The following is a 14629-nucleotide window of genomic DNA, read 5'->3' as shown; positions in this document are numbered from 1 at the left end:
AAATTCTCTTCTCAACCCAGAGTGGCCTGGAGGGTGGAGCCGTAAGAGCCTGACAAGGGCCTTGGCAAGAATTTTCCCCAGTATTCAATTAACCTTTTTCCTTTTAAAAATGTCTCTTCATTCCTTAAGAAGAGGAGCAAAGCTTTGAGAACAAGCTGAGATTCCACTTTAGATCAATTCCTGAGGCTCAGGCAGATGTGTTTACAGTAAACCTGGGTGCGACTCAGATACCACCGGGATCTACCGTGTGCTCCTCAAAAGCACTGTCACTTAACAGCTGAAAAACTTACTAAGAGGGCTCACTATTGAAAGGGACCATGGATTCTTACTTCCTGGCACTTACTTTATTTTCTGCATTGAATCTGGTTTCTGGCGTGTCTCAGCCAGAGCTTGAGAGGTCTTTGCTTGATGCATCTATAGAGTCTTTTTCCTGAATCCAGCCTTCTATGTGGACCTTCATTTGCTTTAAAAGCCTGCAAAGCACGGCCTGGTACATGTCATAAGGTGATCTCTCGGTCAGGGTCAGGGCTGGCTCTCCGCGCGAGGGCAGAGGCATCCTGACCCTGTGAGGGTGCCACCTCTCTTGCGGCTTTTGTGCTAGCCTCTGAATCTTAAGGGTCTCTTTGTGTTTGAATATTCAAATGATCCCAGATGCTGCCTCTCCCTCCAGGGGGCTACTCCTTAACCAACTCACCTTCTCACTGGGTTTGGAACCTTGAGAGGTCCCAGAGTTATGCCTCTTGCCCCTGGCACAGAGTTGTTTCTCTAAAGGAGCACAAAGTAGCATTCTCTAAGCTTCCTTCTGGACCACTGCCTGTGCTGCTTCCGGGGTCATCCAGATTGCTTGCTTGTCTTGGATTACCCCTTCTCAGGAAGGGGGCAGGCAGCATGGTACAGGGAAAATGCTTGCTGGGCAGATCTGATTCAGAGTCCCACCTTTGACTCCATGACCTTGAGCAACCTAAACTCTCAGGATCTGCTTCCTCATTTGTGTTTTGGAGACGGCAATGTCTGTCAGAAATTGGATGAGGAATACATTAGAGAACACGTGGGAAGTCCCCATCACAGTGTCTGGGACATAAGGGGTATCTCAGGAGAATGGCCCTTTACAATGGACTCAGTGCTGTCTCTTCTATGAGACCCTCTTTATCATAGGGCCTTCCAGACATGATGTCCTTATTCCTGGCAATGGGAAGACTCAGTGTCCAAGTTTCTTCAAGCTCCTCCAGCTTCCATTTTTAAAGGTGAAAGAAGATGATGCTATGTTCCCCCCTCAGCCTTGGCCTGTGGAAGGGGAGTCTGACTGCCCACGTGCATGTGTGCACAGCGGTGTGTCGAGCTATAAAGAGCAACTGAAGGGCACCTACCCGGGAATGAAAATGACTAGGGGAAGACCTACCAGAATGTGCTGAGTGCACTGTTTCCTGCTGCTCTGAGTGGCTCTTTAGGTAGGTTCAGGGCAAACAGCTTTTAAGAATTAGCTTTCTGGGACTTCCCTGGTGGCGCAGTGGTTAAGAATTTGCCTACCAATGCAAGGGACACGGGTTCGAGTCCTGGTCCGGGAAGATCCCACATGCTGCGGAGCAACTAAGCCTGTGCGCCACAACTACTGAGCCTGCGCTCTAGAGCCCGTAAGCCACAACTACTGAGCCTGCGCTCTAGAGCCTGTGAGCCACAACTACTGAAGCCCACAGGCCTAGAGCCCGTGCTCCGCAACGAGAAGGCACCGCAATGAGAAGCCTGCGCACCGCAACGATGAGTAGCCTCCGCTTGCCACAACTAGAGAAAGCCTGCGCAGCAACGAAGACCCAACGCAGCCAAAATAAATAAATAAATTTATTAAAAAAAAAAAAGGGGGCTTCCCCGGTGGCGCAGTGGTTGAGAGTCTGCCTGCTAATGCAGGGGACACGGGTTCGAGCCCTGGTCTGGGAGGATCCCACGTGCCGTGGAGCAACTGGGCCCGTGAATCACAACTGCTGAGCCTGCGCGTCTGGAGCCTGTGCTCCGCAACAAGAGAGGCCGCGATAGTGAGAGGCCCGCGCACCGCAATGAAGAGTGGCCCCCGCTTGCCGCAGCTAGAGAAAGCCCTCGCACAGAAACGAAGACCCAACATAGCAATCAATCAATCAATAAATAAATCTTTAATTAAAAAAAAAAAAAGAATTAGCTTTTTAGGAATCATTCAGTGCCTCAGGAATTCTTAAAAAACTGTTTTCCTGGGCTTCCCTGGTGGCACAGTGGTTAAGAATCCGCCTGCCAATGCAGGGGACACGGGTTTGAGCCCTGGTCCAGGAAGATCCCACATGCCGCGGAGCAACTAAGCCTGTGCGCCACAACTACTGAACCTGTGCTCTAGAACCTGTGAGCCACAACTACTGAGCCCGTGTGCCACAACTACTGAAGCCTGCACGCCTAGAGCCTGTGCTCCGCAACAAGAGAAGCCACTGCGATGAGAAGCCTAAGCACTGCAACGAAGAGTAGCCCCAGCTCACCACTAGAGAAAGCCCGCACACAGCAACAAAGACCCAATGCAGCCAAAAATAAAATAAATTTATTAAAAACCAAACCAAACCAAAAAAAAAAAAAAACAAACCTGTTTTTCTTTCAACCACTTCTCCATTTTTAACTTTTAATGAAATAACTGGAACAGCCCAGGAATGCTTTTCAGACTGAGCAGGTAGTTCCTTCCAGAGTCCTCTCCTCTTTAAAGGCAGTTGTGGCGTCCAGGCTGGGATGACTGCATGCCTGGAGTTTTCCTGCTTCCCCAGCTTTGGTGCTTTGGGGGAAATGGATGTACTTACACAGCAGGGATGTTTGTTCAACAAAGTCTGGCGTCTAGAGGAGGTGGTCTCCTTCCTTGCTTGTGCCTGAAGTAGACAGAGAGGTCGAAGCCAGGCAGGAAAGACCACAGGACTCCGTCCTTAATGAAGGGTATGGAGGCTCCAGCCAGTTTCAGAAAATCTGCAACCTCTCCGTTCACAGGGCAGCTGCCTAGCTCTCTACATGGCGAGGATTGGAAATTCCGGCCGGATTTCTGAAGAAAAAATAAAGTCACTGGAAGCAGTGGGCTTCCAACTTTAACCAAGTTAATTAGCCTTGGGAACTATAGCTGGTGCTGTCCCCCCGCCGCGGGCCTGCAGTCTCTAACCCTAACAGTTCTAACTGGCAGCCTTGGATTTTGGTACGGTAGCTGGATTGGGGTGTAGCCTCAGCTATTAAAATCAAAGGAGAGGAACTCAGTGCTCCCTTGGCATGGCTGGAGAAAGACTCTTCCACGGAAGAAAAAGCCTCCCTTTCTCAATGAATGCAGTGGGCCTTGGCTGATGGGCCCTCAGGACTGTCTTACGCATGGTTCTTGCGTGCCCACCGCAGTGTCCAGCTCCCGAGAGAGGTGCTCAGTAACTTCTCTGATGAACCAGAGCCTGAAGGGGTGACTCTAAATATTCCTTAAGAGACCAGCCAAATCGTTAGGAATTTGGCCTCTGCCAGCTGTTCCTGGGGGAGGCTTCCTCACACCGCAGGCCTCAGTGATGCTGAGTGCAAGTCAGCTCCCCTGAGAGGTACTGTAATGAAAGGAGTGCACCACAACGCCGTGTTTTTCCAAGTGTTACCCATTTATAAATAAGTACATTTGCTTTCATACATACAGTTCATTGTACAGATGGCGATCTGTATACATGGGCAGGAAACTGCATTCATTTAACTTTTCACATCTATCTCACACAGCTCACATGTACAGACAATAAAACTGCTCAAGCAAGTACAGCAAAGGAAAACGTCTTTCCTTATACACAGGGGCCTAGATGCCTCTGTTGGGTGTGGGACATCCCCACTGCATGAGTTCACAACTGTGTGGTGTTCAGTATATCAGGATAGAGAACAAACATGCATTGGATAATATACTGTACAGAGAAAGTCCTTTACATCTGAGTTATAGAAAACCTAAAGGAAAACTAAGTGCATTAAAGCTTTTTCCAGCAAGTGTCTTGAAAGGACAGCAAAGAGGAGGAAGAATCAAAATCATATTAGTACAAATCACTCTTTAATTGTAGACTGTACATATCTGTACTAATTAAAATCATCTTGGATTTGGAGGAGACAGAACAGAGACAAAGATGCTAAGCTGGATGGAAAGGAGGCCATGCCTGAGAATGGCACCTGCCCTGAGCCTGACGAGGAACTGGCCCCACTCAGCAGGAATCAGCCAAAGAGGAAAAAAAAAAAAATAACAGAAACAAAAACAAACCAAAAAAACCAAACCAGAACAGGAAGTGTAACTTACAGAACTTCCAAAATAACCTATGAATGAAGTAGAGATCTGGAGCCAGCATTTCTAACTTTTTTCCAGTAAGTTGGTTCACAATAAGGCAGGTACATTCAAGTACTGAATTTTCCAGAATTAACTCTCTGTCTGGTCCTGGGGACCAGAGGGATTGAGCTGAGTCCCCCTAACCAGGTGTTCTGGTTAGTGATTAGGCAAGAGAAAAATCCAGCCAGCAAGTGCTACAACACAGCCCGCTAAGCTCCTTCCTTTCCACAGACTAGGTGGAAAAAACGAGAGCGATGCCGGCCTGCACCTATATGCATCCAGCTAAAACCTGACAGGTCAGCTTAGTGGAGATATCACAGAGTCAGCAGGAAGAAATGAGAGGATACGGGTGAGGAAACATGAAAGTAACACTTGATTTTTGGTGTCCAATTATGCGTTCATTTGGTACTGACTTTCAAAGCTCTGACTGTGGCCATCAGCTGGCCACAAGCATCTCAGGGTGGTTCAGCTGCTGTGAGGCATTGGACACCGAAATGCAGGTTACCAACACTTCAGCCCTTGAGTGGTCTGTGTTATAAAAGTTGATGAAGACCCAGTGATTATTCAAGTAGCTCTGCACAGAGGCTCCACCAGCCCCCTTGTGCTTGTGTCCAGGCCCCCAGCCAGCCACCTTTTCTTGGGAGCAGCCAGAGCTGAGTTCAAGGCATTGCATGGTGAAGGTTTCCATGACACGTCTTTGTAGGTAGCTCCTACCCCTAAGCCCTTTGTTCACTGTTGTCATGGTAGACGGTCAGTCTGGAATTCCTAGAAGAGGAGGAGAGAAAGCCCCCCCCCCCCCCCCCCCCCCAGTGCACACACAAGCGGGCGGCACGGGCCTGGTGCGGGGCAGCAGCAGGCCGCCTCTGCAGGGTAGCTTCTTGAGAAGGGGGCAGCCCCGGGGCAGACAGGCAGGGCGGGCGAGGCTGGGATGGGGTGGGTACATCCTGCCCCCTGGGGGAGCCTGTTCCGTTCTGTGGCAAAGATTCAGCAACTGGTTTTGTCCAAGGCAATTCCGCAGGAGAAAAATAACTATCTGTGAATCAAACCACCCAACCGTGACACCCCTGGAGTTATGAAAGTTGGAGGCCGAGAGGAACTGAGAGGGATGCTTGTGGGGAAGAAACAGGTCTTCTGCACACCCATTCACCCACCAGAGAAAGGGAGCTCTGGTCAGCCTTCCCCCAGCCTCTGCCTGGCTGAAGGTCCAAAGCAGGTAGTGTTCAAAGAGCTTATCTCGCCACATCTGGCACAGATGTGTGAAGACCCCTTTCCAGGCCTTTGTTCCCTCCTTCTCGAACCCTCTTGAGCCTACGGGCCTGTTGGCCTGGATGTCGCTCCTCCGGAGATGCTGCCATTCTTTGCTACCAGACGAGCCTGGTGCAGAGCCACAGTGACACCTAGTGGTAAAGTACGGTGAAGCAAGGTGACATCCACAAAAACCCACTGTCTATGACTAAAATCTAAAGAAAATACTTATGGATATTAAATTAGATACTGATTAATTTTTCTGTTGGGTACATCTCTGGAATATAAAAATACCAATATTTAGAGAGGGGGTTCATAAACTACTATACAATATAAGGACCGAGAATATCTTTCTCTAAGCTCTTCTGTTTACAACAGTCCAGGCTTACCTAAATTAGCAAACTTGTATCTCTGGACAACGACCTGGGGTACTGCACATGATTCTAATTAGTGGAATTTTCCTGAGCCTTCGAGTTTAAGTTAAACACATCTAGAAAGAAGGGCACATGGGAGAGGAACAAGAAGGGTTTGTGCTCTATTAACTTGGGACTTTTAATAGTGCACGTCTGCAACTTGGACAAGATACAACAGCAGATACAAAATGGTCTCCATTTTGTCCATGCCAAATTCTCATGTTACACAGGTTTTCCCTTTACTTTGTAAATAAACATTAATTTTTAATTGTTAATTGTGTGCCTTACTGATCCAGTAAATAAAGTAACCATGTCTCAGGAGTCCCTAAGAAAATTGCTGGAAAAGCACTTTAAAATCACTGCAAATATTTTTTTGTATTTAAAAACTCTTAATCTTTTTGATGCTTATATACAACAGTTATTTCTTGTGCTATAAATGTTGTGATCCACTGCTTGCTTTCTTTCCTTTTTTTTTTTTCCCTTGAAAAATACACTAAAAGGGCGGTTTTGCTATTTTCTAATGAAGACATTACTCACACTTAAATATCCAGTATTTATCAGAGTTACAAATTCAAACAATAAAGTGCACCCATTTAAAGACATGATGTGATGGAAACCCATTAGTGCAAGAATTCTGGGTGAACGGAAGGTAGGATTTGGTGAGAAACCTGTAAGCTAAAGTCTGTCACCACTGTCTCCATTTCAGGGTGATGTGAATCGGGTGAGTGGAACTTACCGGTTTCATGTGAAAAATTTCCCCCCATCTGAAGCCAGACATTGATTCAGCAAGTGCTGCTCGGGGAGGAGGCATCTCTAAGGTACAGCACTGAGATCATCCCGTGGCAGTGAAGTAGCAAAACAGGGCACAGGCAGTCTGCTTACAAGGAAAGACTTTGTCTCCTGCTCCAATAAGGTCCCGTTGGCAATTTTTAGTCAAAAACAACCGGCGCCCAGTAGTGATATTCACTCCCTCTTACAATGGCTAAAAAAGAATTGCATCTTGACTGTTGACAGTTTAGGTGTTTTGTCCAGTAAGGCATGGACCCTAAATCTGTCCGTCCTAGAAAATTCTAAGATACACACTCGGGAGAAGTGGCGTCAGTGGTGTTATTTGTAAAACCGTAGAACCTGCTCACCCACTCAGGTGGGTGCAGGTGGTACGTGTGGTGTTCCAAATAAACAGGGGGCACTTTTCTAATAAACACTGAGAAGTTTTCAAAATGTGGCAGCAGCTCCTCAGTGAGTAGTAGTTAAAAAGGGTAAGATGCAAAGAGCCCAACAGGGCTGAGACCTGGACAAAAAAAGCTGAGAGGCTGCTGGGCTCCTGGCTGTAGGCTGATGCTATAGCTGTACATTTCACCTTCTTGATGAGAGAAAGAGAGAGAAGAGTCACTGACGTCCACTCTGGGCTAGCTGAGTGGGAGATAGTCCTTCAGCATCAGAGAGAGTGGACAGAGGCTGGGTCTTGAGTTAGCCTTGCTGTTTACTTCTAGCACAGGACACACATCCTGGCCTGTTCCAGGCTTGGGGGTGGAGGGGTTCATCTATTTGGCAGAATCTAAGTTAGCAAAGAAGTGTTTCTGATTTCAGCTTCATGCTCCCCACGTCTTAACGATTCTTTCAGAGGACACTTACGAGTACAAACAGGTCTGGTCACATCTGGATGTTTATTCAGGAAGCCTCTCTTCCTGTAGCCCTTTACTAACAAGAGCAGAATGATTCCTGGTAACAGTGACCGAATTCTCTTTTGTTTAGTTTTAGTTGTTTAGTTTGTTAATTTTAAGAGCTGATGTGCAGTTGCTACCAGGCCTGTGCTAAGGCTTTGATTTCAGTGTTCTTGCCGTCCATCTCATGCTGGCCTCAGTCACTCAAAGGACCGGTTAGCAAAGGACCACCAGACACAGGAGATGTCTGGAGGGTGACTGGATCAGAAGACTTGCTGTCTACCTTATGTGCTCCTACCCAGGGCTGAAAGGGGTCTTTCTTCACCCTGAAACACTTTGCTGTGCCTGGTTTTTAAATGTCAATCCCCAAACACTCCTACCTAGAAAAAGAAAAGAGTAAACAGTTCCTGTAATAATAGATCATGAAACAATAGATCTTGAAATGGAGTTAGACAACATTTGCCATGGAATGCAATGGCCCTGGGTGCAAGCTCTGGGAATAAGTCTTACCGTCCCCAGAGAATTCAACTTCCTTCCCCAAAAACCAATTCTTCACTATACCATCTGGGTTTAAAAAAAAAAAAAAAGAGGGCCAGTAGAACAAAATGTGGCTCTAGGCAAAGATCCAACTTAACAGGATTATATACCAGTCAACCTCCGGGAAGAGTATGCTTTTTGTGGAATATGATGCTCAGTGACGTATCAGAACCCGAGAAGTAGATTTCTCCAAGACAGATTTTCTACAGCCTTCCACTGAGAATCCAGAACAGTCTCTCTCTCTCTACGTATTTATTTATTCTCTCCCCCACCCATGGAAAATTGGTAGCTTTTAATGGTTAATTTGGCTAAAAACGTAAAGAATAACTCAGTGAATTATTTAAAAATATGCATGATTCTCATCCAGTTTCCTCGGCTGACTGAAATATTTAAAGGGCTGGTTGTTTTCTGAATGTTCCTAAAATGCCTCTTGGGAAATCCATGTAGTGACATTTCAAATAACTGTATTGGTGCTTTCTTATTTCTTCTCTTTCTCCTTGATCCTTTACCCCCATAGGAAGACCAGCAATAATCTAAATGAACATTCTAGACCTGGTGGCTGCAGGGAGCTGGCGGTCCAGGGGAGGAGACCATGGTACAAGAATGCACTGGGGCTGCTATCTGGATAACACTGGATAAGAATGCAAAGGCAAAGGGGCATCACACTCTTTCTAAAGTTCCTAGAAGAAAACGAACAAGAACATCTTATTTTTGTAAAAACGGAGAAAGACATTTTACACAACAAGAACATCAGTGAAAGCGATTGTCTCCTGGAAAGAGCTGACCAGTGTGTCTGATCTCCCTGGGTTAAAGCACACGGCACAACAATCTCCTCGTTGGCATCTGAAGAGAGGGAGAGAGCGTGTGGCTAGGGTACAGACAAAAGAAACCCAAGTCCCGGCTCCCCGGAGGCCAGCTTCCCAGTCGGCTGCATGCAAAGGATTTCGGCATGTGGGCTGCCACCTCTGAACACCACGCGGAAACTACATGAGAAATTAAGCCAGAGAACTACCTCGAATGTGGAAACCAAGCCTGAAAATGTGCAGTGAACACATAGGGGTCTCGCTCCAACACACGTCTTTTAAACATTAGACTCCACAAATGGTCTCTTTGGTTTGATAGGGGACGTCTGCCCATGTCGAGGGTCCCGGGACAGCTGCCTGTGCAGGTTGTCCTGGTACGCCTGAGCCACAGGGAGGGTCCGAGCCACCTTCACGTCGGGGTACGAGGAGGCCTGGCTAACTCTCTCCAGCAGGTCTCCGCGGGACCCGTTAGCCAGCATCCCATGGGGGCTGTAGTAATCGTCCTCCAGCAAATGGCCGTTCTGTGCATTGTTGGTTTTGTTATAAAAGGCAATGTTGCTGATGGATGACGGTGGGCTGAAGGACTCAGGCTGAGGCAGGTTGCCTGGAGACGTAGGACTGAGAACGGTATCCACTGATGACACTGCCCAGGTCCGATTCTGCTGGTGAAGGTGGGGGTACTGTTGAGTCCGGGCCGTTTTATCTATGATCCCCATGAATGGTGTGGTCCTGGATCGGGTGGGCTCACTGGGGTAACCTCCCTGAGTGGGAGACACTGGCGATAGCTCGTCACATGACCTGTCGTATGCCGGTTTCAGTGGGATCTCCATTTGTTGAATCGAGGAAGATGGCCGGAAGGTAGGAGTTAGGTTGGAGGCGGATGAGATACTATTGCTAGATGGAGAGAAACGAAGGCCTACGCTTTGGGAGTGCAGCAATGGCCTGGGAGTTGGTGGGTGGGGTTTGATTTCATTAGGGTTGACACTAATAGGTCTTCTGATTAAATGTGACACATCGGGGGAACCTAGTTGGCTGGAGGAACGCTCCAGATCTAGTTTTGAGTGACAGACTGGGTAATAGGATGCGGACTGGCTACGCCCAATCTGTGGTGTCTGGCTGTATCTCACGCCACCTCGGTAGGCGGAGGAAGGTCGCTGGGGAAGCTCTTCTTTGGTCAGCCCTCCGTGCTGACAGATGGCGCCTGCACTCAGGCTGGCCTGCACATGCTGCACGGGTCTCCCGTCCCCTACAATCCCCCCGATGGACCCCTGATAAACCAACCGGCTCTGACTTACTCCTATGTCTCCTTGTGAAGACTGGTATTTAGCAGCCATCGAATGGGCCACTTGGCCATAGGCCCCTGTGGAGATGACGGTGCTCGAATGAACTGCTGAGCTGGGCTGGTTGCTTCTCACGATCTGGGCTTTGGCCGGCTGGAGCCTGAGCCCTTGCTGGGGCACTGCCACAGGAAGCTGGGGCATCTGGTAGGGCCGCTGGGCCATCTTGGATAATGGAGATTTCGGTCTGCCAGGAAGCTGACTCACACTTGTTTCTTGCTGATAGCGCACGGGCGAGCCTGACTGGGCTCTGTAGACGCTCACGCTTTCCGCTGGAGGGCTGGCCCGATACTGAGGGCCTCTGCGGAGAGGGGACGGGGGCGGGCTCGGGTACTCCTTGCCCTGCCCTCCCACAGGAGGGGGGCTGAAGCGGTAAGACCCTCCCTGATGAGCGGGGGAAGTATGCGGGGGGCTGGGCCTGTAATGCGAGTTCTGGTGAGTCGGAGAAAGGGCAGGTGAGGCGGACTGGTAACCCTGCCTAGTGGGAGAGCCCACAGAGCTGCTGGGCCGGAAGTCAAAACCCTGGTGGGAGCCGAGAGGCGAGCTGGAGATGCAGGCCGAGTCGCGGTGGGCCGGGGAGGAGGGCGGGCTCTGGATTATCGGGAGCCCCTGGCTGGGCCGAGCCTCCGTCTGGAGGCCGATGGACACATTCTCAACATCCTGTTCCAAGAACTCCTCCTCGAGTATGTCCTGCACGGAGTAGATATCTTCATGCTGGGGTTCGGGTTCTGTTTCTTCCGGTAACTGCTGCGGAGGCTGCTGCTGTGCTGCCGGCGGCTGTTGCTGTGTCTGTCGGCACTCCTCCTCCACTCTCAGCAGAAGTCTCTGGATCTCACGGTTGTTTGGACACAGCTTGATGGCCTCGTTCAGGTCCTCTAAGGCTGCTGCAAACTGTCTGCTTGACAAAATGTAAACACAGGAACTGGAGTTATTCTGAATCAACGGGAACCACCAAGAGCTGAGAACATGGTCACTGTTTCAGAGAACTGTTAGCGTCTGGGGGCATCTGGGGGGCTTTGGTTTCGTCTGATTTGTAAGGAAGGAAATAGGTAGGCTGTCATTCCAGAAGAGTCCAGAATGATTCCCTAGCCAGTTCAGCCTCCATCTTCCCTCTGGCCTCTCTGGCATCAGTGGAGAAATGTCCCCATTTTGTCAGTCCAGACAGGCCCTTCAGGAAGTTTCTCTCAGTGTCCAAATGCACACCAGGTAGTAGGAGGGTTGGGTGGGGTTGTCATTTACAGGGTCACTGTCAATTAGCTTAGGAACAAAACAGTAACTACAATATTTAAAATCTTGCTGATCCAGCAGAATTTTTTCTTTATATTTTAGCTCCAATTTTCAGGCCTGTTCCATCCTAGGCAAGAACGCCGTCCTCTGCCCTTTCTACCCCTCGCCCCACAGCACTGCAGCTCCTCCATTCTGCTGCATCAAAGCTGGGCAGGTATTAGGCTCGCTGACTAGAAAACTCAGATTCTAATCTACCAATAAGGACCCAGACAGTCAGAGATACTCCCATCCTCTCTATTAACCTTGCCCAGAAAAGGGGCAATTGGCCTTGTGGGGAAGGAATAATCCAAGGGGAAAGAGAATTTGACAGTCAAGCTTCTGTAAGAACTCTGTTGCCCCAGCTAATTAAGACTAAGATCACTGCCACCGTCATCACTAGACTTAAGCTGGGTTTGATTTTCAGGACCACATGCCCCCTGGTCATAGCTGTGAACCTGAAGCAGTTCTTTTACAGGCAGAGCTGGGGAGAAGGGCAGGGCGCCGGGCAGGAGGCATTAAGGACAGTGACAAGTTATCTAAAGATCAATGATGGCAGTTTCTAGATCTTTCTGGAGCCTTTCCTGCCCACTGGCCAAACCATAGCAGATGGGGCATAAGAGATGGGGTTTCTCTTGGGCCCCCTCAGTCCCGGCAGCAGGACCTCCTGTCTCCATGCGTGTGTGGTGTGGTGCTCGGAGGGGTGGGTATGTGAGAAGGAGGCTTGATGCCACCAGACTGGAGGAGAGCCCCAGGAGGAAGACTAAATGATCCAGGGAATCTCCCAAACGCCTGTAAGAAAAGAAAGAGGAGCCCGTGATATATGACCCATCCTACTTTCCCCTCTAAAAGGGCTGGGAGGATGTTTTGCTCCAGCGACCTCTTCTTAAGCCACCAGTGTCTCTACGCTCTCTGCTTTGGGGGTTAAAAAGCGACTGAGATACGGCAGAGGCTTCTTGGAAGAAGGTGCCATTCTCCAACAGTGAAAAGGCAGTTTTCTCCCAAAGTAAAATGCTCTCCATCTCCACAGCCCCAAAGAGTTGCCAGCTGTACGATGCGGTCTGTGTGATGGGAGCCATCCCCAAAGCTTGGTCCTGCGAGTCCTCAGGGACAGACGTATGGGTCTGTCCGATACGCCCCAGGATGGTCTACGTTGCCTCGGCCAGATTTTCACAAAAGAGAGCTCTTGCTTCTCACCCTCTCTCTCTCTCTCCTCACCTGCTGCTGCGTTTTGCCCTTGCTCTTGCATAGTAAGCTTCATAAGATTTCGGTTTCAGCTCCAGGGCCTTAGTAGCAAATTCCTCCGCCATTCCAAAATCCTGTCATTACAATAGGTGTGCAAATGAGTCATTGAAGAGATATGAAAAATAGACAGCTTGGGAATAAAACAGATTATATGTACATTTCTTTGACATTTATGGACGGAACACCTGGGATTCTTGACATGCCTGGCATGGCTCTAGCCACGTGGCCCAGACTGAAAGTTCCTTCTGCCTTTTGCCCTGTGTGGCCCTGCAATGGCTCACAGGAATTCATCTGCCCGAAAGTATGAAAATATTTTTAATTTGTCCTCTTTCTGCCTTTGTAACATAGTTCTTTCTGGTCCAGAAGCCAAATGTCAACCCACTGAAGCTCTTGAAGTTGGAAACCCGAACTCTTGTTGCACACGCGTGTGTGAGGCAAACACACATGTCGACGCCTCATGTGTACCCTCATCCTACCCCCCACCTTCCTGCCGCACCCACTATTCCTTGGCTTTAAAGGGATGAGAAATAAGTCCAGGAAGATGGGATTTGTGTAAAAAAGAAATGACTGGCTATGGAGACTCGATGGAGGAGGAATGTCAGACAGGCTTGCGTTCAATTCTCTGCTCTGCTTTGTAAGCCCTCAGGGTGTGTTGTGTGTTTGCTTATCCATCCTACCTTAATCCCAGGTAGGATTAAGAGCAATAAAGCATTTGAAAGCCCCATACACAGTCCCTGGCACACAGGAGATGCTCAATGAACAGCAGTTTCCATTCTGTTTCACAGAGGCTTCTCTGGCCTGCTCCTTCTCTAAACTTGTTCCTTACTTAGGAAACATTTAAAATTTAAATAATAATAATAAAACAAGACAGAAGACTGGCTGTCACCGGGGCCTGTGCTGTCACCTCATCTCTTTATCACTGAGGCTCCCTGGAGGAACACAGTCCCATCTGTCCTCATTCTGAGAAGCCCTGGGAACAGGAACCAGGGGAACGAAGCCATAGTCTTCAAGACGCCCTTACACACTAAACTAAAGGGGAAGGTTTTCTGCTCTTTTACTATCAAAGCCATAGTACAGCACAGTAGCCTCTGGTTAAACTTGTGAGTCCTAAGGCAGAACAAAGGCCCTGGGGTGGCGGTAAAGTTGGAAAAAAAAAAAAGAAAAAAAATTAATGGGCAACTTTCTACACAGGACGACAGACTTCAGGTGGTCCTGGGAGGTGATTAACTGTTTCTGATCCAACGTGGAGCTAGAGAGGAAGTGTTCTATTTTATAGCATCGGCTTCCAGCTCTACTGTTTCAATCTTTCCCCTTAATTTTTTCTTTCGGGACAATCATTATTTCTGGGAAGATTATAGAGTATTTTTAAGAAGCAGACTATTTGTGAGGCAAAAAGTCAGCCAGCAGGTTGGCAGCAGCTTTGGAGCTTTGTCTAACTCTCACTAACTGGAGCTGGAGGAGACCCTTGGTGCTGTTTCTTCTGTTTCACGTAAGAACCTCACTGCGTTTCCCCGAGAACTCCTCCCACATCCCCACTCTCCTCAGCACCTGGGAAAACTCTGCCTCTTAGGGCATCACTGTGCCCTCTGAGATACCCAAGTCTATTTATCAGGGCGCTCTTTTCATTGCCATCTAAAGATGGATGATATAAAGGTCACTTTTCCAGAACCGATAGCAGATCTCTTGCTACTGAGGCTGAAAGCTCACTTCTGTACACCTGAGCTCTCTATCCCTTTATTCAAACATTCCTGTTTGGCTTGGATTATTTTTATCTCCTGAGGAACCATGAGACCTCAGGCTAGTGGATGTCAGA

The 14629-nt window shown here is 48.6% G+C and overlaps 1 protein-coding gene across 9 annotated transcripts in view; it reads right to left on the bottom strand.

Moving 5' to 3' along the window:
- Positions 1–2524: 2524 nt before the first annotated feature.
- Positions 2525–14629, bottom strand: part of TANC2 (tetratricopeptide repeat, ankyrin repeat and coiled-coil containing 2) — a 360962-nt gene continuing 348857 nt past the window's right edge. For 7 of the 9 annotated variants that reach the window (XM_057535645.1, XM_057535646.1, XM_057535647.1 and 4 more), the window contains 2 exons: positions 12790–12890; positions 2525–11203 (listed from right to left, as the gene is read on the bottom strand). In XM_057535645.1, coding sequence (XP_057391628.1) covers positions 9250–11203; positions 12790–12890 — 2055 coding nt within the window. In that variant the 3' untranslated portion in view covers positions 2525–9249. The remainder of the gene's footprint in view (positions 11204–12789; positions 12891–14629) is intronic. The other 2 variants (XM_057535654.1, XM_057535650.1) reach the window with 2 other exon arrangements.

This window comes from Balaenoptera acutorostrata, chromosome 20 (genome assembly GCF_949987535.1).
Source record: "Balaenoptera acutorostrata chromosome 20, mBalAcu1.1, whole genome shotgun sequence".
NCBI lineage: Eukaryota > Metazoa > Chordata > Mammalia > Artiodactyla > Balaenopteridae > Balaenoptera > Balaenoptera acutorostrata.
This window is presented reverse-complemented; position numbering and strand designations above follow the sequence as displayed.